Below are 22,454 nucleotides of genomic sequence, written 5' to 3'. Positions count from 1 at the left end.
ATGATGCAATCGATCCAGCCCAGTCCTTTTCCATCTAATAATGAGTCGCCTTGTTGGTTTCGTTGGGGTATTTTCGTCAAAGCAGCTATTATCTTTCAGAACATCGTGTTTGTCTCGTTATTTTACGTCCAAAATGCCGATAGCAGCTGTCAGAAGTGTAGAGGAAGAAGACTTTTTGACGATTTCCTTCTCTTATGAAGGAAAACAACGGAAAATGCAACGAAGCAAGGGTGAGATCTTGTCGAAGGCGTTGACGAGGATAGAGCTTTCTTCAAAGAAGAAAGCGAAAAAGGCGAAGAAGAACGTTGAATGCAACGAAAATGGTGATTCCGAGGAAGGAAATGCAACTCTTTGGTTTAACGGTGAACTAGTCGACTCAAGCCTTACCAACGAGACTGCCTGGAAAGATGGGGCGACGTTGGAAATCGGAGCTGAAACATTCACCGTAGAAGTAAATCCACCGACAATTAAATCTCTGTTACTCCCTGATAATATCATGTCAGGATTTCCTGTGATGCCTCATCTTGAGCTGGAATTTGGTGACAAGCAACACTGTCGCTACAAATGGTACAAATCAACTAATGACAGTGATGAACAAGCAAGTTCTGTCCCGGCCTCTGCCAAAGAAATTTTAAACTGGGAGGAAGTTGGAAGCGAGTTTCTATACACTCCCTCAGTATTAGATGTTGGCTGTTACCTTAAACTGACTTGTGCACCGGGAAATGCCAAGAGAGTCAGTGATGTGACGTCGGAAATGACAAGCTCGTTGACTGTAGCAGCAGGTCCAGGATTTTGTCCCTTTGATGCGCGTCATATGTACACTAAAAAACAAACTGCTGATTACAGCGCATTCAGGGTTGTGTCCTACAACATTCTCGCCGACAATTATGCCAAGGATGAGTTTGCTCAAAAAGTTCTGTTTCCTTATTGTCCACCATATGCCATGGACATCAGCTATCGTCAACAGCTGTTACTTAAGGAAATTCCTGGCTATAATGCTGACCTAATATGCCTTCAAGAGTGTGGGTTTAAATTATTTGAGAAAAATTTGCAACCAGCTCTTGAGACTATGGGTTTTGAAGGTCTTATGAGATGTAAAGGTGAAGAAGTACCTGAAGGAGAGGCCACCTTTTTCCGAAAGAGCAAGTTTTCATTGATCACCCAGCATGATATCGTTTTAAAAGAAGCTCTCCTTAATGATCCTGCTCAAGCAGGGGTTTTACATCACGTGTCACCAATACCAATTTTACTGGAAACTTTGACAAAAAGGAATACAGTTGTACAATTGTCAATTCTCAAAGTCCTTGGTTTTGAGAAGCGGTATCTCTGTGTAGTTAACACACATCTCTACTACAAACCTACTTATCCTCATATAAGATTGCTTCAGGCCACCATTATTTTGAATCACATTCAAAAAGTTTTATCACAGTTTTGCTCAGGAGACACTGATAAAGGTGTGAATGTTCAAGCTGGTGCAGACCATATATCTCCCCAGATACCTAATGATGGAATGCAAGCTCACCCTCAGGTAGCTATCTTATTCTGCGGTGATTTCAACAGTGGCCCAAGAACTGGCCTGGTTGAACTCCTCACAACAGGCCGTGTTGACTCCACTCATTGTGACTGGACATTATGTGAAGACAAGGAGGAACACTGCACAACTCTGTCCATCAGCCATGATCTGGATCTCTTCTCTGCCTGTGGTTTTCCAGCATTCACAAACTACACTGGAGGTTTCAAAGGGACTCTAGACTACATTTTTGCAGATAAAACGTATCTAGAAGTTGAATCTGTTCTTCCTCTACCTAGTGAAGATGACCTCTCTTCACATCTGGCTTTGCCATCCGTTGTCATGCCATCAGATCATTTAGCTTTAGTCTGTGATGTTAAGTGGAAATTGTGAATAGAGCCCATCAATGCTTTAATTTACATTGCATACAGATTTTTTTATTACCCTGGTCAGAATTGGTCAACTCCAGTGTAAAGTAAGCAGAAAAATTAATAATTTACTCTAATCTGCTCGCCTGCCAGGACATTTTAAAATAACAGTAAGGGCTGATTACTTACATTTGTACCCTCAGTAATAGTTATAAGTGCATTAAGATTTTTAACGGGTCAATAAGAACTTTTCTGAAATTATTTGGTATTATTATTGACAATGTAAATTTGGCACCTTATGCATCAGAAAGAAAAGTAAGTAGTGTGTTGAATATAATTTCTGAGATCCAGGCTAAATTCCAACCCTGGTTGTGCTGTAATGGTCCGTCGTTGCATCCAGTGGAAGTGCTAATGCTCATAATTGCTTCATGCTACCAAGACCAAAGTTAACCAATTGCATTGATGACGAGCAAAGATGGCAACAAACCTAACCATTTTACCCTGACTGTCTGAGTCCTAAACACTCATTTACGATTTGGGATACCAGCCTGTAGAGATATAACCACTCTATCAACTATAGCCACTTTATTTACATTCTGCATTGTGATTAGAACTTTGGTGTTGTTGCATTAAAGTAACCCAGCAAAACTGAATATATTTGTAAGGTAATGATATCTGTAGCTATGTAGCCAAAATGCCAACAACCCATCTAAACTTAATGAAGTAAAAATTGCCACAGTAGTTGTAAAGATGAATGTCTTTTCAAGATAGAAAACCTGCAACAAATTAGTGATCATTGTCATCTCTCTGTACTTTATTTTCTTAATGTCATGGGAAAGTATGGAATAAAAGGATGACAAACGTTTTTTCAAGCTGTCGTTTTATTGCAGTCTTTTAGCCTTTCACTCCGCTTACTGTGTCCACCTTCTACAAGAAGTAATCTTTTTAAAATAGTGTTTGAGAATTTTGTAAATGTACTTCTGTTGCAATTAAAAGATGTGTTTGCATCACTTCACTTTGTCATTTTTTTCCAGTCTCAAGTTCAAAATGTTAATTCTTCTTACTGATTGCCATACATTTCTTTTAATATTAGTTCTGAGTATTCAGTGGTGGAACAAAGCAGTATCACTAAGCTGATGATTTTCTTTATTCTCATCACCAGTCTGCTTGATATTGTATTGGTATTGTAATAAGAAATTAGATTTTGGTAACTACTGGGATTTAAAGGGTTAATGGAGAAGGTCACTCCAAAAAACACATATATTTTTCCAATGCTAATAAAAACCTTGCACAAAGTTTAGCCACTCACCGAGTTTCAGCCTCTAAAGTACAGGGTTTCCCTATGAAATTCACCTCCAAAGAAGACCAAAATTCGGAAAATCGTTGCCACCATTTTGAACAGTACTCAGCAGCCAGGCCACATTTTCGTGATGTCATTCAGTCCGAGAGATTTTGTCCAAATGGCTTCCAAAGAGCTTTTTAACTACCACTCTGGGTTATAGCTGCTCTTGAGCCATATTATTTTGAGCCAAACATGCTCCAAACTCCGAAATGATAGCATTGAAGATAGTGAAGTGAATAATTGCTTGGAAAAAATAGATTTTGGTGACCTTGTAAAGGATGCCAAGTCATTTGCAGGTTTTTCTCCTTCCTACCAATTTTGAGTTGGATGGAATGACGTCACATAAACACGGCCTGGCTGCCAAGACAATTTCTAAATGGCGGCCTCCGAAGTCTATCTTTCAAGACAAATTTCTTCAGGATAGGGGACACTTCAGAGACTAACTTCGGTGAGTGGAAAAGCTGAATGTTAACTTGCTTTAGGCAAAGACAAAAAAGTAAGCTTTTTGGAGTGACCTCCTTTAAGCTGCTCAATACCTAGGCAAGCAATACGTGCTGAAAGCTATATTATCTACCCCTTGGTTTTTAATCCCTACCCTGGGAACAAGATGCTTATGACACCTGGTAATACAAGAAATGCAAAACTCACATCAAAATGAAAACAGAATTAACAATGGTATCAGAGTTATTTATGTTTCTGGTTAAATATCTGTCAACTAAATGAGCTTCCAGTCTGGGAAATTCAAATAAAGATATGAGCTTCCCTCAGTTTTTGTGAAAAGTTGAACAAAGCCAATTATTACAATACATTTATGTAACACTATTAAAAAAATGTCTGCATTCATGGAGACCATTTCTACACTATGGTGAGAAATTTATGCACTGTGGGAACTTGGTTGGCCATCTAATGATAATAAGTTTCATAGAAATCTCCCGGGTGGACTCCATATAAAAGGGACGGCGCGCTTGTCGTATTTTTTAGAGGTTAAAAAGTGGCCTTGGTACCTCTTAAGGTGTCCAGTCTCAAAAGTCTACAGCAGGAGCCTTTACAGTACCTTTTTAGGTAATGAGCCAGAAAAATATGACAGGAGAGAATGTATTGTTTAGAATTGTTACCCCTTAAGGGTTAAAAAAATTTCAAGCCACGCCCACGAAACAGGATCTTGGTACCTCTCATTTCCAAATTTCCTATGAGTACCCCCGTGCTTTTTATATGGGAGTCCCCCTCCCCCCTCCCCCATCCCTCTGCCCCTAGCTCCAGGACAAATCCTTCGGCAGCAAGTACATAGTCCTGTTGTCAAATTATGTGTATTTTCTGTTGCTAATCTGCTGTTCCTGTGGTCATATTATATAGGCAAAGATGAAGCTTTTTCAAAGACGTTTCTACAATAAGCTATTCCTTTAATCTATTGAAATGAGCCTTAAAAAAATAAATATTTAAATAACCTGTATGATTTTTCGGTAGAGCCCAGCTTGTTGTTGTTTTTACCGGATGAGCACGTGGTTAGAGGCACGTGATCAGAACGTGTGTTATTGATTGGACAAACAATTGGGGGTTGGTCTTGTGAAAGGTAATGCAAGCAAATTTGATAAGGGTTGTTTTCGTTTGTAGCTTCTGTACTTGATAGAGACGTTTTTCTTTTGTGAAAAGCTTTGCTACGGATGCAGTTTGAATCTTTATTTCATTGTAGTCATTTGCTTTGATCTCCACCTTTGCTGATTGTTTATTCATTATTCGCGACTGCGTGTTTATTATTATAATTTTGCACGTTGATCTCTCAAGATTGGCGCGAGATTTATCGCATTGGACAACTATGGCTTGATCAAATGCCGTCATTAAACGGACGAGCTCAGTATTTCGCAGCCTTGATCTTGGGCAAGCAATTTTTCTCCCTGATGCACGTGTTGTATGGTATACATGAACTGATCCCATCTGAAAATGGCTGAAGTTAGAACGATCGCCTCTGCAATGAATGAAAGCGATGGGGTTGACCTAGACGAGGTAAGGCAGTAGTGTGTTTTCACTTATTTCCTGTGCTCTTTCTCTGTCATAAGATAACCCCGTGGTTGCTTTACAAATCGCAGATCAAGCCTCAAAACAATGTGGACAATGAGGAATTCCGCAAGGTCTTCGACAGGCCCTTCGCTGCTCCAAAGCCGTCGGAGTCAGCTCCTCAAACCACTCAAGTCAAAACGTCTCACTATGATTACAATTTTGACGAAAAGGATTACAAAAGTGAGTCATTAAAGAAACGTTTTCATTAGTGTTGTGGAAAGATAAAAGGGCATTTATCAAGCTGTTAGTTGCTTTTAGTATGCATTACTAATTAAGTAAGCGTGTTTCAAAAGGTGTATATAAACTCAACTTACTGTACGTGAGTAGTACACTCAAATTATCTCTTGGTTGGTGCTCAAAAATATTGAAAACTGAGTTATGCACGAACGTGCTTTGCAGTATACGACTACTCGAAGGATGTAGCTTTTCTAACCGTTTTAGTTGTAAATAGTTAACTTAATGGGTATAAAAATAGTTTAGATTGCAATCTATACTGTTCGTGAAATGAGTGGGTTTAATCAGTTTTTTAAACGTGAACATATAAAATGTATTGGACACGGGGCAGCACAACTGTTTGTTAATGTGGCTGGTGTTGCCCTGTTCCTTCAACTGGCTAATAATCAAAGTGCTCCAGGTAGTGCTTGCATATGAGGCTTACTATTAAGATTGCACAGATTTTTGTTAGCCTAATCCCTATCAGCTTTACCCACAGAGAAAAGTACAAATCTGCAAGATTTGACCTTTGAAACACACCACACTGTTAGCAGAAAAGACTCCAAAACATAGAGAGCGAGATCAAATTTTGTCCCGTCAAATCAAATAAGGGCACTGCACAGGCTTAGAGATGCAGGACGTTGAGGGAGGAAATATGTGCGAGTGGAATATAATAGTTATTTTTCAGAGATTTTATATGTGGACTGGCTTAGGAAGAATTTTACAGCTTTAGAGCTAGTAGAGATGCTGAAACATTCCTTCAAAAGGATTACTTTTCCATCTAAAGACTGCTGAAAAACTTGATCAGACTTGGCCATGTTTGTGTCTCATATCTCCTGTCATCAATCTTTGATGTTTGTTTATTTGAATTTGTCAAGCACATAAAATTGCACTGCTGAGAATCACCATAAACTTGGTCAGTACCAGGTTTTCTGAAATAGGGAGATCCATCAGTAGTTTTACCGGTAAGCAGATTTATGGGTCTCCAAAACACACTGATTATAACCCCAATTTTGTAAGGTTTCAGTTTTGGATGCTAAAATTTCTAGACTTTCATGATTTCCATGCAATCAAACCAAAACTGTATAGTTAACATACAGTTAAAGACATGTTGGTGACATGTGATGGAAAAAACATAAAATTTTGTTAAGGTTGAATATATCCAGCAGCTTGGTAGTGTGATGCCAGTAAATAAGGGGTTTTGTAGACTCTTGCACAAGAGCATAATGCTTGAGTCATGGTATGCTCATTGCTCTTCTCCATTACCCCCAAGATAACAGGGACCAGAAGAATAGAATATAGTTTATAATAAATTTATTGGTAATTAATTATTTTAAAAGAGCCTAAAATATGGTCAAACTTTGACAAGATGCAGTTGGTTCATAAGCAGTATGGCTGCAAAAATTAAAATCTGAATTGAGGTAAACATTGAAAGTTTTTCACTTTCAATTCATCTATTTCTGTATTACTAAAATCAGATGAAAGAGACCTCTTAATATAAGTTCTTTCTCAACTTCAACATACAAACAGTGCATTAACAAAACAGTTATCCCACAAATTTCTTGTGGTCTTATTCAACCAGCCCAATATTCAAGGCATAATATGCAAGTATAGAATGTTTTTACTTTAATCAGCCAATTTCATGATATCAAGACTTTCTTTTTTCTTTGCTCGATATCTGCAAGTGTTTGCATAATTTCTAGTTCTACCAATGTATTTAGATCTGTCTTGCTCTAGGTAGATGTCAGTTATAAAAGCAGGATATAAATATTATTCAGCTTAAAAGAACTTTCAAGCTAAACATCTGAAATTTGACTGATCCAATGTGTTTTATTTAGGTCGTCGTGTATCATCCACCAGTTTCCATGAACCTTTAAAAAGGATTCATTCTCGTAGCCGTAATTTGGAAAAACTGGATAAAACTGATGGCAGTGCAAAAGAGCACAAGAGAAGATCACGAGAAGGGATTCGTGTTCTCCCAAAAATCAAGGAAGATCAAGAATCTCATGATCATTTTGAAGGCGGAAAAGAAAACCAAGAAGTCTGGAAATATGTAGATGAAGGGAAACACCGACACCGACACCATAGCCGTCATCACCGTGAACACAAAGTTGATCAGAAGGACCATAAAGTGCATAAAGATCAGAAAGACGAGGGTGAGAAGAAACCTCATCATCACCATCATCATCATCGGCGGCATCATCATCGACACCCACCCCCTGCCCTGCATCACCACAGAACCATCTCAGAGAGGGAGCAGCTGGAATCAAGACTGCGCTCTGGAGCACTGACCTTGAAGGAGATTGAACCTATTCAAGAACGGCTGGCAACAGAAAAAGACGAAGCAAGTGTTTTGGCCAAAAGAGATTTGGAAGAAATGGCATGTAAGTTGTTGCTGAGGAGTGATGTTACTGGTTAAAATCCTATATCTCTTTAATTACAACATTAATGAACATTATTATTATTCAAAGAGGTGTAGGTAAGAGAATAATTTCCTTTGTGTCTCGTCACCAAGATTCTCATTTCTAACCCAAGGTAATGTTTCTGCAATGGCAGGTCATGCTTTAGCAATTAAGTTTTACAGAAGAACGGAAAAAAGCCGAAGGCATGAGACTTTTATACTTACTAATTGCTAGAGAGAATGTTGTAATTTCACACTTGACTATTGCATTTTTGCCACTTAATTACAGGGCATCGTTTTGAGGATCTAAGAGGTCTTAGGAGGCGGCGTCCACATCTTCCACGGCATAAATCAGGAATGAAAACACACTATAGTAGCACAGACATTAGCAGAAGCTTGCAGAGGTTCCCTGTGAAGTACGACCATAGTCCCCATGAGGTAACATGCTTTGTAAAGTAATGTAGAGCAGTTTTCACTTAAGTATGGAAAAGTAATTGGCTTTGCATTGGTATGCTATCGTGGCTTAAAAACTGCATGCCACATTTTCATCTTACCAGAAGTAAAACCAGAATCAATCATGACTCACTCACACGCTTTTTCCCCATGCTTTGCATCAGTTATGTGTATTTACTGCAAGTTTTGATTGGTCCAGTTGATTCTCTATGTGTATTATGATTACCCTGAGTGATTACTTTGGTTTTGGTTTTATAGCACTCAATCGAAAACTGCTTTCTCAGAAACAAGAAACAGTGCCTTATCATATATTTCCAAACAACAGATGAGAGTTGAAAATATGATACTGTGTTTCAAGTGCTTATTGTTATGAATGCATCTGATCAAGTGACACTAAATACTAAGAGAAAGGAGAGATTGTGGAAAAAAACTGGTAAACATGTGCACTAATTCAATTAAAATGATTCCATCAAAAAAAGGAAAGTCAGAGTGTTTAAAATTTTCTTAAACTTGGTGCACTTGGCATTGCCCAGTAAGGATGTGTAATGTGATTCAATTGATTCACCTTAATGTGGAAAAAAGTTCAGTTTTCTTTTGTTTTTCTTTATTTTTCTACCTACGATGTAGGCATTTGTTGAGTTGGAGCAATTAACAAAGCATGGGGAGGAAATGGAATGGCAAGAGACAGCACGGTGGATTAAGTTTGAAGAAAATGTGGAAGATTCTAACCGCTGGGGAAAGCCTCACGTGGCTTCACTTACATTCCACAGCCTTTTAGAACTACGAAAAGGTTTAGAAAAAGGTACACAGAGAAAATGAGAGAAACACAGTTGAGCCTCTGCTAACAGACACCTCCTATAGGCAGACACCTCCTTTAAGTGGACACTGGCACTGCATTTTTGACCTCCCATAAGTGGACACTTCTCTTAGCGAACACTTTGTCTGGTCCAAAGGGTGTGGGTTTATGGGAGGTTTGACTTTATTTAGTGGACGAGTAGTTATAAAATAGTTACATGTACTCCACTGACCATAGAATGAGATTCCTTGTAAAATTTGACAGTTCCCAGACCAGGAAAAAAATTGAAATCCAGTTGCTTAATGGGCCAGTACATTTCAGTTTTCAGTTGCCCCCACTAAAATATTACTTGTCCAATAGGTGCGCAATGAATCTGCCACATGCTTTATTATTAGTGCCAGACTTCTATTGTATACAACATCCAATATAATGGCCAATATGGCAATTGGAGGACAAACACAAACAAACTATACTTGGATTTTAAATTAATCAATGCTTTCAACTTATTGTTTTGCTCATCTTGCAGTCTCAAGTTTTGAAATTGTTTGATTGTTTTTTTTTTATTTGAAATTATCACTAACAAGACTACTGAGGCTAATTTCACTTGCCCACCGAACCACCAAACTTCTATTTTCACTCGCCCAAGAGCAAAATTTACTTGCCCTGGGCAATCGGACCTGGGTTTTTTTCCTGCCCTAGTTCTTGAAATCTCAGTAGCTTGTTACCATTTTTGAACGGAGAGACTGGAAGCAGCTTGGTGCAATTATCAAGAATGTTAGGAAGGTTGAATTTGCCTTGAAACAAGCTCAGAAGACTCTCAGTCACTGTTTTGTGTGTTTTCTAAATGTTGACAAAAGCAATCACCAAGGCTTAACCACTTTTGCAGTGTACAACTTAATGTACAATTTCTGCTCCAGGAGTGATTACGTGTAGCTTCAAATTTTTCAATACTAATAGGCCTGTTGATCACAACATTTGTTCAGGAGATCACCAAAGAAAACTTGCCATAATTTTCCTTTAAAAAAAATTCTCCCAACTGGTACTTTAAGAAATGTGTGGAGCCAAGAGGGAGAAATGACATTTTGACTGTGTTTGTTTTTTTACAGGCACTGTGTTGTTGGACTTGGAAAAATTTGATTTACCAAGCATTGCTGAAGCAGTGGTTGAAAACTTGATGATCTCAGACCAGCTGAGTCAGACGGACAGTAACAAAGTGCTGGCAGCATTGCTTTTACGACATAGACATCAGCATCAGATGGCGCCAATTGCACGGCGTCCATCTTCATACAATCTTCTGGCTATGGCACGGAAAGATTCCAAAACCCCAACTGCAGATGACACTGAACACAAAATTGTTGATACTGGAGAGGGTGATAAAATGGAAGATGGGGTAATACGATTGAGGATTGATGATTCAACTGATGGCGATGACACGGCTGTTCAAGAAACAAGCCAAGTGAGTTTGGTTGTAGTAATACCAGATGATAATTTTTTTTCTCAGTGAGATCTACAAGGCAGGGTTCAACAAAGTGCATTACTTACATAATATTTCGAATGATTTTAATTTCAGAACAAAAAAAAAGAGAATTTAAGCATCCAAAATTTGAAGCATCCAAAATACTTACAGTACAGTATAAAACTTAGAAGTACCTCCAAAGCTCTTAGTTTCCTTTATGCTGGACTTTATGGAGTGAACTCTAGGTGAGACACTGCTTGACATAAGTAACGGCTTGATAGAATTTGTGAAATTTTGTTGTCGGTGTATTTTTAAAACCTTGAGGCTGCAGTAAAACTATCATTTTCACAGACATTGCTTCAGTCTAATTTGTGTTTTGTAGGCGTTAATTCACTTTAGCTATGTTTCAGCAAAATGTCTGAAGTTGTTCTCCAAAATTGTCTGAAATGAGATGAAAATGTCCAAAAATTTAATGTCCGCAATTTTTTGCAAGTAATGTTAGTAATGCAATCTAAATCTGCCCTTTTTTTAATACTTTTTTTTGCAGTTGCCATTGACTACTGATGACAAACATGAGCTAAAGCATGAAGTTTCATTTGCACCAGAGCCTCCTTCAGTGGAGGGAGGTGGAGGAAAACAAGAATCCGATGTGAAATCTAAAATTCCCGAGGGAGCAGAAGCTACAACTGTCCTAGTAGGAACACTAGATGAGCTGCAACAACCAGTACTGGCATTTGTCCGTCTTGCCAAGGGCTGTCCCTTGAACATCACTGAGGTATCCATACCTGTCCGGTTCTTGTTTGTCTTGTTGGGCCCAAGCTCCGAGGAAGAGTCGTACTATGAAATTGGTCGTTCTGTGGCTACCTTGATGTCTGACCAGGTAAATTGTGTTGAAATTTATACACACTGTTTTTAAAACTGATCTTGGATTCCAAACCATTGATTTGCACAAATCTTTGGACAATCCACATTACTATTACCCTAATCTGTAGTTTTTCCACTGAACATACATATATCCTGATTCACTTCCCAATCTACTGACCCAACAAATCAGGTATTTTGTAAGTCAATCATTAATAACCTTGGGAGCAATTAGTCAATGCAACGCAACCAAGCTAATTAATTTATTGTTTCCTTGTTTCTTCATGAACCCAAAAGAGTTCAATATAACAGGAAGCTGGGTTTTTAGTCCTGAACCATAACAGCCATATGCATGGGAGTGTACATCAGTGAATAGTCAACTGAAGCACAGCCAATCGGATTCACAGATCTTAAATACACCATGGTTATCATGTACTTATCGTTAATGATATTGTGTTCTAGGCATTTCATGACGTTGCATATCAAGCTGACTCTCGTGAGGACCTCCTATCAGCCATTAATGGCTTCCTTGATGACACAGTTGTCTTGCCACCTGGGGAATGGGATCGTAATGTATTGGCACCCATCCTGATTGCTCAAAGTAAGGCCATGGCCAGGAGAAGGAAAATGGCCAAAGCTGGTAAGAACTCTAAATTGCAAGTACTATTTACCTAGAATTATGTTTTCTTAAAAGTTTGGGACTGTGTTACTGTTTCTAATAATAACCTGGGCTAGGGAGCAGCAGAGTGGACTCCCATGTTAAAGCAATGCAGTTGATCGCTGACCTTTTATGCGTAAAATTTGTTACTTTGTATTGCTTGAGATGTTAAATCTAAAATTACCTCTGTGAGATTTTCGCATTAGCTTTTAGAGTATAATATATAATACTGTAGTTTGTACAGCTAACAGTTTGCAGTTTATTTATTTCCATTAAAAATCGCAAATTGCAATTTACACTACCTGCATATAGCGTAGGCTAATTGAGGCAGGCATATAACTGCAGCTACTTGTCAGACATTTTTGTTATCTCTTAGAATTGAGCCACAACAGGACAAGATTTTTGGACTTGCTTTCAAAACCACTCCTTCTTTTATATGGGAAACCAGGGGTTGAAGAAAGCTTGAAATCCATCTTGCCCTTTGGACAAGTAGCTCTCAAATTTTTCTTGCCCTGGGAAAGTCTTAATTTACTTTTTTTATGTAGTTGACGAACATTTTGCCTGATCCCTTGCCCATTGGGCAAGTTAGAATGAAAACTTACTTGTCCAGCAGGAAAATCTGCTCGTCCTGGATGACCAGATGGCACTTTTTTTGAGCCATGGATATTCCCTCGACCCCCCTCCTTGGAAGTGGTTACTTACTAGAAAAACAATATTCTTATTTTAACACTAGGAACATTTCTTTTGTCAGCTCTCGCGGCTGCTGCAGAAGAACTAGAAGAAGATCCTCTGGACAGAACAGGTTCATTCTGTGGTGGCCTGGTGTTGGACATCAAACGACGTGCAAAATTTTATCTCAGTGACTTTAAAGACGGCTTCAATGTGCAGTGTCTCTTGACATCAATCTTTCTTTACTTTTCTGTCTTTGCACCAAATATTGCCTTTGGTAGTATTCTTGATAAGAAGACCGATGGCTGGCTTGGAGTGTCTGAAGTTATTTTTGCAACTTGTCTCTGTGGAATATTGTTTGGACTTCTTGCTGGACAGCCACTAATCATAATCGGAGTAACTGGCCCTGTGTTGGTTTTTGAGCAGACTATCTACAAGGTAACTTAACTGTTGCGTTGACAATAAACTTCAACTTCATGTTGATCATGAAAAATGCTAGTTTCAACATGTAATAAATTGCATTTTCACAGGTCAGGATCAAATTTATATTGATATGAAAACAAGTTTTTTTCACTGTTTGACCACCCAACTCAAGTCACCACAAGTTGGTCTTGAATGTTGATTTTGGTATGGCTACAATACTCCGTAGGAAAAAGGGCGGTGGCTGCACATTTTACCACTGACAATACCATGTAAACCTTACACAGCCCATAAAGTGCAAAGAAAGCCCTATTTTTGAAGTATTTGTCCCTGTGTTAACAACATTGTGTATGCTAGCTTTGAGGATGTTAGAACTTTTCTGTAGATTTCTATGAGCATTAAAAGAGTTTGTGTGCTAAGAGTTATGGGTAAATGTACCACTTGTCATCTTTTTTCCTGCGGTGGATTGCTTTGATATCCAAACCACTGTTCAACAAACTTGTTGAAATTTTGAGTTTGAGGTTTTCATTAAGGTTTTCACCAGGGAGGTAATTGGTTTTTCAGGCGAAACCTGTTTGAACTGAACTTCTTTAGTAAAAAAATTTTTTTTCAGATGGCTAAACCAGGAAGACAAAATCACCTTCACAGCCAGTCATTTTGTCCAGTGCCCCGCCATTAATGAAACCCCCGGTTTGAGTTGTACGATAATTTGTGCCCAGTTGAAAAATTCTGATTATTTGTTTGTTATTGCATTTCAGTTCTGCAGTGTATATCATGTGGAATTTCTGCCATGGCGCTGTTGGATTGGTTTCTGGGTCATGCTGATACTGTTTGGAGTGGTAGCTATGGAGGGTTGTTTTCTGGTTCGCTACTTCACACGCTTCACTGAAGAAATATTTGCTTGTCTCATTTCTGCCATCTTCATCTATGAAGCAATCCACTTTTTACAAGTGGTGAGATCATAACAAGATTGTAAATTAACACAACTTCACACAACCTCTTGCCCCTGTAGGTTTGAACAGCACCAATAGCAGAGGTGGCGAATGGTGCTAGTTCTGTGTTTTTATCAAGTTATAGAAACACGATTTTAAACTAATCAGCGTGCATATTTTGGCACTATTCTTTAAAATCATATGAACTAGAGAAGAGTGTAGAGATGTTTTTACTACCTTGCAGGTTTTTGAAGAGAATCCTTTAAAGAAAACATACTCAGCATCAGAGGATTCTTCTGAAGTTGGAGTGAAGGGACAACCAAACACTGCTCTTCTTTCCACGATCATGGTTCTGGGAACTTTCCTTGTGGCATTTTACTTGAGGAAATTTAGGACAAGTTACTTTTTTGGGAAGAAGGTTTGTAGTTTACGCATATGACTTGTGTCAATCATCTGGTTAGCTACAAATGGAATTGCACTAGAAGTACATATAGGCAAAAGGAGAAGGTAAGAGGCATGGTGGCTGAGTGGTTAGGGTGCCAAACTTGAAATGCAGAGGTTGCAGGTTCCATTCTGACCACTAGTTGGTGTTGTTCTTGGAAGTCCCGAGTTCAGCTAATTGGCCATGGTTGTAAATAGCCGAATGGTCTGCCTCTGACCATTTGGGATTGTAACCAATCTATCTTGATTTACAATATTTGTTTCACTGTTTGTTTCAATTAGCCCCAGAAAGCCCCAGTGGGAGACTGCACAATTAAGATTTATTTATTTATTTCATTTTTATTTAGTTACAAACAAAGATTGGTCCAAAGTCATACAGAGCACTGCACAGTCAGTATTTATCCAGCTGTAAAAATGTGATTTTGAGACAATTTCATGTACTTTATTCTGCAAAATTGAACAATATAAGGTTTATAGTTAATAGAAAACATATTTTTCAATCTTGCAGAATATCATTTGATTTTAGTGCACTTGACCTAATATATTGTCTGTCAAATATCAGGCAATATTCTACATGATATCACGGTATGCACATTATCACTTACAAGGGTTGTCATCTTCGCACTTCAATTAAATAAAAATGTCATTTTGTAGAATGACAAGACAGTGAGCTAAGACTAGATTTACTGCCTGCACGGGCTATCATAGTTATTTATTGATGAACTTTTTTTCTCAAGGCCAGGAGGCTGGTGAGCGACTTTGGCATTGTCATAGCTATGGCGTTAATGCTGTTGCTTGATGTTTTCCTGCACGACAAAGTTAGCACTCCAAAGATTGCCATTGGGGATCCAACAAAAAGAGGGTTTTTACCAACCAGGTTCACCGAGAGAGGTTGGTTTATTAACCCTGGAGGTATGATGAAAGCCATGGAAACTGGATGGATTTTTGCAGCTATCATCCCTGCTCTGTTTGTTGGAATTTTGTTATTTATGGAAACAGAACTGACTGGGGTGCTTTTGAACAAGAAAGAGAACAAACTAAGCAAAGGACCAGGGTTTAACTTAGACTTGTGCGTCATGGGACTATTGTCATTCATTTGTTCATTGATGGGATTGCCATGGATGTGTGCAGCAACTGTTCGTTCAGTGTCGCACTTAAATGCGCTCTCCATCTGGAGCACTTCACATGCACCAGGGGTCAAACCACATCTCATTGAAGTCAAGGAGCAGAGAGTCACAAATATTGCCATACATGCACTCACAGGTCAGTTAACGTTGTGTAACTTGTACTGATTGACAACTCATTTCCCATTACAATTCAGTGGAACCCCACACCTTGTTAATAGGGTCATCTCTTTATTCTATACATTTTCTCACAAGAAAACCCCTGCTTGTGCGGCCACTCATTAATATGGCCAACAGCCACATTCTCAAATCCCAACCTGTAAAATGCTTTATAATTTTACCACGTTTATACAGCCACTCACTCAGTTCATCTCTCCATTGGTAGTATTTCATACACTGAATCAAGATTTATTTTTTTTAAATTATATCTGCAATCCGGATGATTAGTAAGGAGTAGTTGTTTAGAAGTACAATTGTGAGATATCTGTTAAGATGTGTCACTCAATTTAGACCAATCATGAGGTTTAACCCTACCTTGTCAATACAGCCACCCCATTAATACAGCCAAATTTTCATGGCCTGTTGGTGACCATGTTAACAGGGTTCCACTGTGTAGTCAGCTGTGAAACACGGACAATAAGAAAAAAATACTGGATAGTTTCTTGACCTTGGAATGTTTGTTCTGTTGCAGGCTTGTCCATTCTCCTCGCACCAGCTCTTCACCTCATTCCTGTTCCAGTCATGTTCGGTGTTCTATTATATCTTGGTGTTTGTTCGTTAGCTGGAATTCAACTAATCGACAGGCTTATAATGATGTTTATGCCGCCAAAGTACCACCCAGATGTACAGTACGTAAGAAAGGTAAGCTATCTATTAAGCAGGTTTATTAACAAGCCCAGCGAGCCAGTGCACCTTCAAAATTACCCCCCAGTCTTTGTATTGTAGTTAAATTTCAGGACGTTTCAGCTACTGATAAGCTCTCGTTCTGCTGACATAGTGGGTTAAGGCCCATTTGAACTACACAGAAGTTTTGGTATGCTCATGAAACAAGTGCCCATAATGTCAATTTTCATCTGTGTGTGGACTAGCTATCTACATGCAGGGATGTCACTTAGAGCCAGCTGCTGGCTAATGTCACCAGCTGAAAGAGAACTTTAATCCTGCTGAACGTCACAATAAAACAAAAAATTGTTAAAAAAATGTTAAATATTGAATGTTTGTAGTGGTCAATGCACTTAGCTACAACTAGCTAGTTCTCAGGTCTTCCACTTAAACTGGAAGAAACAGATATTGCAAATAAACTTTACAGGCTTAAAAATCCCAACTGGTGGGAGGCAGACCAGTTGGCTGTTTACAATCATCACCAAGGAGTTGAACTAGGGTCTACTGAGAAACAACTCCAGCTTAGTGGTTAGAAGGGGATTTGAACTTGCGACCTCTGGATTTCAAGTCCGGCGCCCTAACCACTCGGCCATGCTGCCTCCTCGGGGTAACTTTAAAGGTGCAAAGGCGAGAAAAGCCAGGTGGGCTTGTTAATGAGCAGCTACTTGTATAAGTGTTTCCTCAGCTACATTCCTGTACATGGTCTGAGTATGACTGAAAGTTGACCTAATTTTGTCCATTCCATGCCAAAAATGCTGTGTAATGCAAATCAGACATACTCAATCACAGCTACAATGAGCAACAAAAGTGTTGAGACACTTTGCAGTGAAATGTAACATTTTCCCCTTTTCCCCCCAAACAATGTTGACTTTTCTATTTCTAAGACTGCATGGACCACAGCACCTACACAACATTGAATTGGGGTGCTGGGCGTATCAGAAAACTAATGCTAGATGCAAATGAAATAGAATAAGAGGTGAAATACTGAAAAAAAAATCAACTACTTTTGTCGGCCATTGTGGAAACAGTACAATGTTAAGCTAGTGATCATTCACATTAATAGTAATATTACTAAACACAATTTGTGACAATTTCAGGTTAGTACAAAACAGATTCACATTTACACGGCCATCCAGTTGATCTGCTTTGCTCTTCTCATTGTGGTCAAGTTAACTGTGATTGCACCGTCATTTCCATTCTTCATCATTTGCTTGATTCCTCTGCGGAAGTCATTGATAAAGTTCTTTGAAGAGAATGAACTTGAAGAGGTATGTGCACATGTATTTTTGTCTCCAAGCTTTCTAATCATTTTACTCTATAGCTCAATTTAATTTTTCTTACATTTACATTTTCTTGCACATTCTAACCATTTCTTTAACCCCCTATGAAATTCCTGTGGAATCATAGGTCTGCAATGTGTGCAAAAAGACTTATGCAGGATTGTATTACTATGATACTTCACTTGATCTGTTCATCATACACACCTGGTCACCCCTGTTGTCACACTCCACTTTCACTGAAGCATATGGTGTGATGCTTTTAGAAGTAATATATCAAACACAAGAGACTGTGTTTGACCACATTTTCAAACACCAAGAAGAGAGCCGAAATTATGACATGGAGCGGAGTATTTTTGATGGACTTCAAGGTGCTTGAAAATGTGCTCAAACACTCTCTTGAGTGTTTATCGTTTCAAACAAACTAAAACTAAGAAGAAAATGGCGAAATAAAACCGTAAAAATCTATGTTGATTATCCAAACACCATCATAGTCACAATTTCCTTTGTTTAAACTTGAATTATTAATGAGTTTGAGAAGTATTGTGTTTGTCACTTCTAAAACCAAATATGCACATTATTTTGTTATTGACAGCTTGACAATGAACAACTACCTGATGACGACAGTGACTTGGATGAGTATGACAGTGTGTTCTTACCAATTTAAAGAAGAAAGAACAACATGCTAAATCGAGATCTTGTACATTTGATTGTTTGGGTTCAATTTTCTGTCACCAATTTTGGCATTGCATTGAATCATTCAGATCATCATTTTAGGTCAGTGAAATCTTAACTGTGTAAGACCTCCTGTGTAGAGTTCTGTTACACGGGACATTTGTTTGTGTGTTACTTGTCATCGCAATTTTGTTGCAGCACTCCCTTTAAGGGAAATTTTTGGAGCAACAAACCTCCTAAAACAGCTTGCCTCGTAATGTTTCCCGGGGGGGATCTAGGATTTTTCAAGTCAGGGTGGCTGGTATTGTGAGGTTGCACAATCAGTTGGGCACCCCAAAATGTTTTAATTTGAGAATTTGAATTTTACATCAAAAAACCTACCAATGCCTTCTTTTCTGCTATAATATTCACAATTTATTTCAATTCTTTCTATTTTTTGCTTCTCCAAAATGGGGGTGCTAGGCACCCAATTGACCCCCCCCCCCCCCCCCCCCGTAACGCTGCCTCTGTTTGCAGTGCAAAAAGCATTACATTAGGCAGGATGAAGTTTTATACTTCCATAAGGGAACGTCTTGTATGGATGTTAAAGAATTAGCAGTTTATTTGAAGATAAAGCTGGCAAACAGGAAGCAAAGTTTCTTTTTCACCTTTGTAACAGAATTCATTAGGTAGGCTAAAGAGAATCACGGACCCGATTAAAAAAGCCTTGATTCAGATCGAAATTCTCCCAACATAAATTATAGGAAAGTAATATATCAAATAAGAAAGACTGTGTTTGACCACATTTCCAAACACTGAGAAGAGAGTTGAAAATACGATGTGCAGTGAAGTATTTTTGACTAACTTCAGGGTGTTTGGAAATGTGGTTAAACACTGTTGCGAGTGTCTGATACATCTCATTCAAATCTAAAACTAGGGAGAAACCGGAGAAATAAAATCGTAAAAATCTATTCTATGTCCAAACACCGTCACGGTCATGATTTTTCTTTGTTTTAACTTAACGAATTATTAATGATTTAGAGAATATATGAGATTTTTGTTCCACCTTTTTCAAATAATTTCTTTTTTGTTTGTTTGTTTTTTAATCTTTTTTGTTTTTTGTTTTTTTCATATTTTGAGAACAGCCTTGAGTAAATAAAAATAAGCAAAGATTTAACAAAATATTTTGCGGAGGAATCTATAAATCAGAGGGTATATTTTGAGTATATCTGCCATCAAAGGTTATTGAGTCTTATAGTAATATTTTAGTAATGAGTGGAATTTAGCTTTGGGACGTCACGCCACGTTTCAGATATTGTGTGACATGCCAAGATATTCTACGAACTTTATGTATGTGCCTGTTTGGCATAGCATCTTTTTTGTTTAAAGGGACACAGTCAGCTGGAGCACATGCGCATTAGATGCCATTTCATAGCTTATTTGCATATCACAGAGACGCGATCCATACTGTTTTTAACCAAATATGATAAAAATAGTATCATAGAATGAGCAAAAGCACACTCAAAAACAGGCTATTCAGTAAACGATTGAAAATCAAGCAAAACACTGAAGATTTAAGCGGATTTCTAGATGTACTTTGATTTCAGGTTGAGGTGAACTTTTTTCAAAATGAGAAAACTAGTGTCCAGGTGAGCGCGGTCCCAAAGCTGACTGTCCCTTTAAATAAATATACAAGTTATGTAAATCGTTTCAACTTGGATAAAAGGGCAAGGTAGTTTCGTGATGGGATAAGGCAAAAATTGCACTAACAACTTTCACTTCTCTTGCGAGAGATGTTACGAGACACTTCAACTTGTCGCCTAATTAATTAATTTTTTAGCCACTCGCAAGCTGAACTGTAGGTCTTTGAAAAGAATCGTTATCAAGAAATTTGTTAAAGGGATATAAATTTTAGGGTTTTACAAGCATCGTATCAGATTGTACACCTTTCTGTAAAATCTTCAAAGATTACCGATGGTTGCGTGACTTTGCGTGATGCAAAGGAAGTCACACAACCGGCGCGAGGGCCATGACTTTTCTTAGAGTGAAATTGGCTTTCATTTTTTTGTACCAATAAATAACGTCAATGACTATAATATGTAAATAAATGTTAAATAGTTGTGATATAGAATATTTGTTTAATGTAAAAACAAAGATGAATTTAAAAATACGTTTACAAGAGCCTACTAGTTTCAGTGTGCAGTGTAGCAATGGGTAGTACTTTATTTAAGACCCCAATATAATGTCTCAAACTTAAAGTTGGTTGTTGTCATAGTAACGAGTTCTCTGGTTACAATAGCACAGGCTCCACGAACGACCACCTCTCTTACAAGACTGCATGTAAAACCCCTGAAGTTGCCTCGCGCACTTTCTACTTTGACCGAGTAAATGGTCGCCAACCGGCGCTGCGAGGTGCTGCCTGAAGCGAGGCTGGCAAAGCAGAATCGTAAGGTGCTGCTGGGCTCGGTTGCCAGTAGACTGCTGGCAGTCTGTTTTCTCTCGATAGGCGAGATATTTCGGACTAGAAAAGATTGGGACGAGACATGATGGGTGCGGCACTCGCCCCAACCCCTTTTCGTCCATTCTCTATTTGCCAATTCCCCATTATTCACTCCGTTTGCCCCCCAAATTTTGCATAAACTGTTGTTGTGAAATGCTCTTGGGAATATGCAAGCCTTCCAAGAGCATTTCACAACGATAGTTTATGCAAAATTTGGGGGGCAAACAGAGTGAATTATGGGGAATTGGAGAATATGAGAAGACCGCCCTTCTGCATCCGTGTTCACGGACAAACACTCACGTTCGCCATTTCTACATCCCCCGTAATACACCTTGTTTCCCCCCTAAAAATTCTGCATAACCTTTGTTTCCCTTTTCTCCTGGGTATAACAGTCGTCCCGAAAGAAACTGGAGACAATGCTTCTGCAAAATTTTGGGGGCAAACAAGGTATATTATGGGCGAGGTGGAAATGGCCAATGAACCGACTGCTAGCAGGTTGGGTTACTAGCCGCTGTTCGGGAGACGAGCCCGCGCTCCTTCTTGGGCAGGATCGTTAGACCGGACTTGAACGTAGAGCGGCGGAAATCAAGCCTAAATTGTTGCATGAAACGGAAAGTTTGGGTTTTCTGGGACCCTTTTTTACGACCACAATGCATTGCTATGATCTCTTGCACGAGCCAAGAGGAACCTGAGGAAGAGTCCAGCAAAGTTCTATCCAACCTCGTTTCCAGGCGGTCTCTCCTTTGCCTGGAGACGAGGTTGTGTTCTATCTGAGCCTGTTCACCAGATGTCGACAAAGTAGAAAGGATCACACTTTATCATAAGGTTTTTTCATCGAACACTAGAACATCCTCACTTTTTATATCGAACAGCGGTAGTAGTGTTCCTTTAACTCAACCGGCCTCAATTGTAAGAAGCATTTATTAAATTCTGTAAGCTTGTTGGATCAAATATTAGAAATTAGCTCAAAAATATTAGAAATTATCTGAATGTAATTTCAGATCTTTCGCCCAACTAACGAACTTGAAACTCGTCCGAAACCTGATTTGGATAGTATTCCGAAAGATCCAGTTTCCCGCATGAATTGCATGATTTTTCAGTCTGACTGAATTGTTCTCTAAAAATCGAATATTCGATTACAAAGCCCAATTTAGATCATCCTAATGGACTTCTATCATGTCATCCAGAAATTAAGTTATTGTGGTAAAACCGCAACTGCCCAATAATTAATAAGTCTAAGCGATTGAGCTTCAAGAGAGCTTGTCCTTGGTTGTAGAAATGAAGAGCTTGATTACGGTTCCATGGTCAGTTGAGCGGAAAGCGGGTACAGATTTGACCTTGTTATTGTAAAAGAACTAAAACAGGAATTACCTGCGTAATTGAATGACGTGCTTCATTGAAGTTATTGTTTCTCGATCGCTTCCTTTGTGTAATTTAAGAGA

The 22,454-nt window shown here is 38.6% G+C and overlaps 2 protein-coding genes across 2 annotated transcripts; both read left to right on the top strand.

Moving 5' to 3' along the window:
- Positions 1-40: 40 nt before the first annotated feature.
- LOC110039837 (2',5'-phosphodiesterase 12-like) lies at positions 41-2,888 on the top strand. Its single transcript, XM_089297061.1, has one exon. It carries the CDS (start codon positions 41-43, stop codon positions 1,901-1,903), a length of 1,863 nt encoding a protein of 620 aa, XP_089153187.1. The 3' UTR covers positions 1,904-2,888.
- A 1,902-nt stretch (positions 2,889-4,790) lies between these two features.
- LOC110039872 (band 3 anion transport protein-like) lies at positions 4,791-20,770 on the top strand. The gene is made up of 15 exons (XM_020745024.2): positions 4,791-5,221; positions 5,305-5,455; positions 7,327-7,872; positions 8,179-8,327; positions 8,970-9,144; positions 10,245-10,594; positions 11,142-11,474; positions 11,918-12,095; positions 12,865-13,220; positions 13,961-14,155; positions 14,379-14,552; positions 15,313-15,838; positions 16,391-16,560; positions 17,679-17,849; positions 18,454-20,770. Exons 1-15 carry the CDS (start codon positions 5,159-5,161, stop codon positions 18,523-18,525), a joined length of 3,609 nt encoding a protein of 1,202 aa, XP_020600683.2. The 5' UTR covers positions 4,791-5,158; the 3' UTR covers positions 18,526-20,770.
- The last annotated feature ends 1,684 nt before the right edge of the window (positions 20,771-22,454 follow it).

The sequence above is a fragment of the Orbicella faveolata genome, unplaced genomic scaffold (genome assembly GCF_042242905.1).
Source record: "Orbicella faveolata isolate gen_17 unplaced genomic scaffold, um_ofav_v1 contig_27, whole genome shotgun sequence".
Classification (NCBI taxonomy): Eukaryota; Metazoa; Cnidaria; class Anthozoa; order Scleractinia; family Merulinidae; genus Orbicella; species Orbicella faveolata.
The sequence above is the reverse complement of the archived record's forward strand: the minus strand, read 5'-3'. Positions and strand labels throughout refer to the sequence as shown.

Bases quoted from the DNA above. Each gene is read 5' to 3' on its own strand.
- LOC110039872 (XM_020745024.2), top strand. From the start codon at position 5,159: ATGGCTGAAGTTAGAACGATCGCCTCTGCAATGAATGAAAGCGATGGG. The intron at 7,873-8,178 runs GTAAGTTGTTGC...ACTTAATTACAG, and splicing joins AGATTTGGAAGAAATGGCAT to GGCATCGTTTTGAGGATCTA. The intron at 16,561-17,678 runs GTAAGCTATCTA...TGACAATTTCAG, and splicing joins ATGTACAGTACGTAAGAAAG to GTTAGTACAAAACAGATTCA.
- LOC110039837 (XM_089297061.1), top strand. From the start codon at position 41: ATGAGTCGCCTTGTTGGTTTCGTTGGGGTATTTTCGTCAAAGCAGCTA.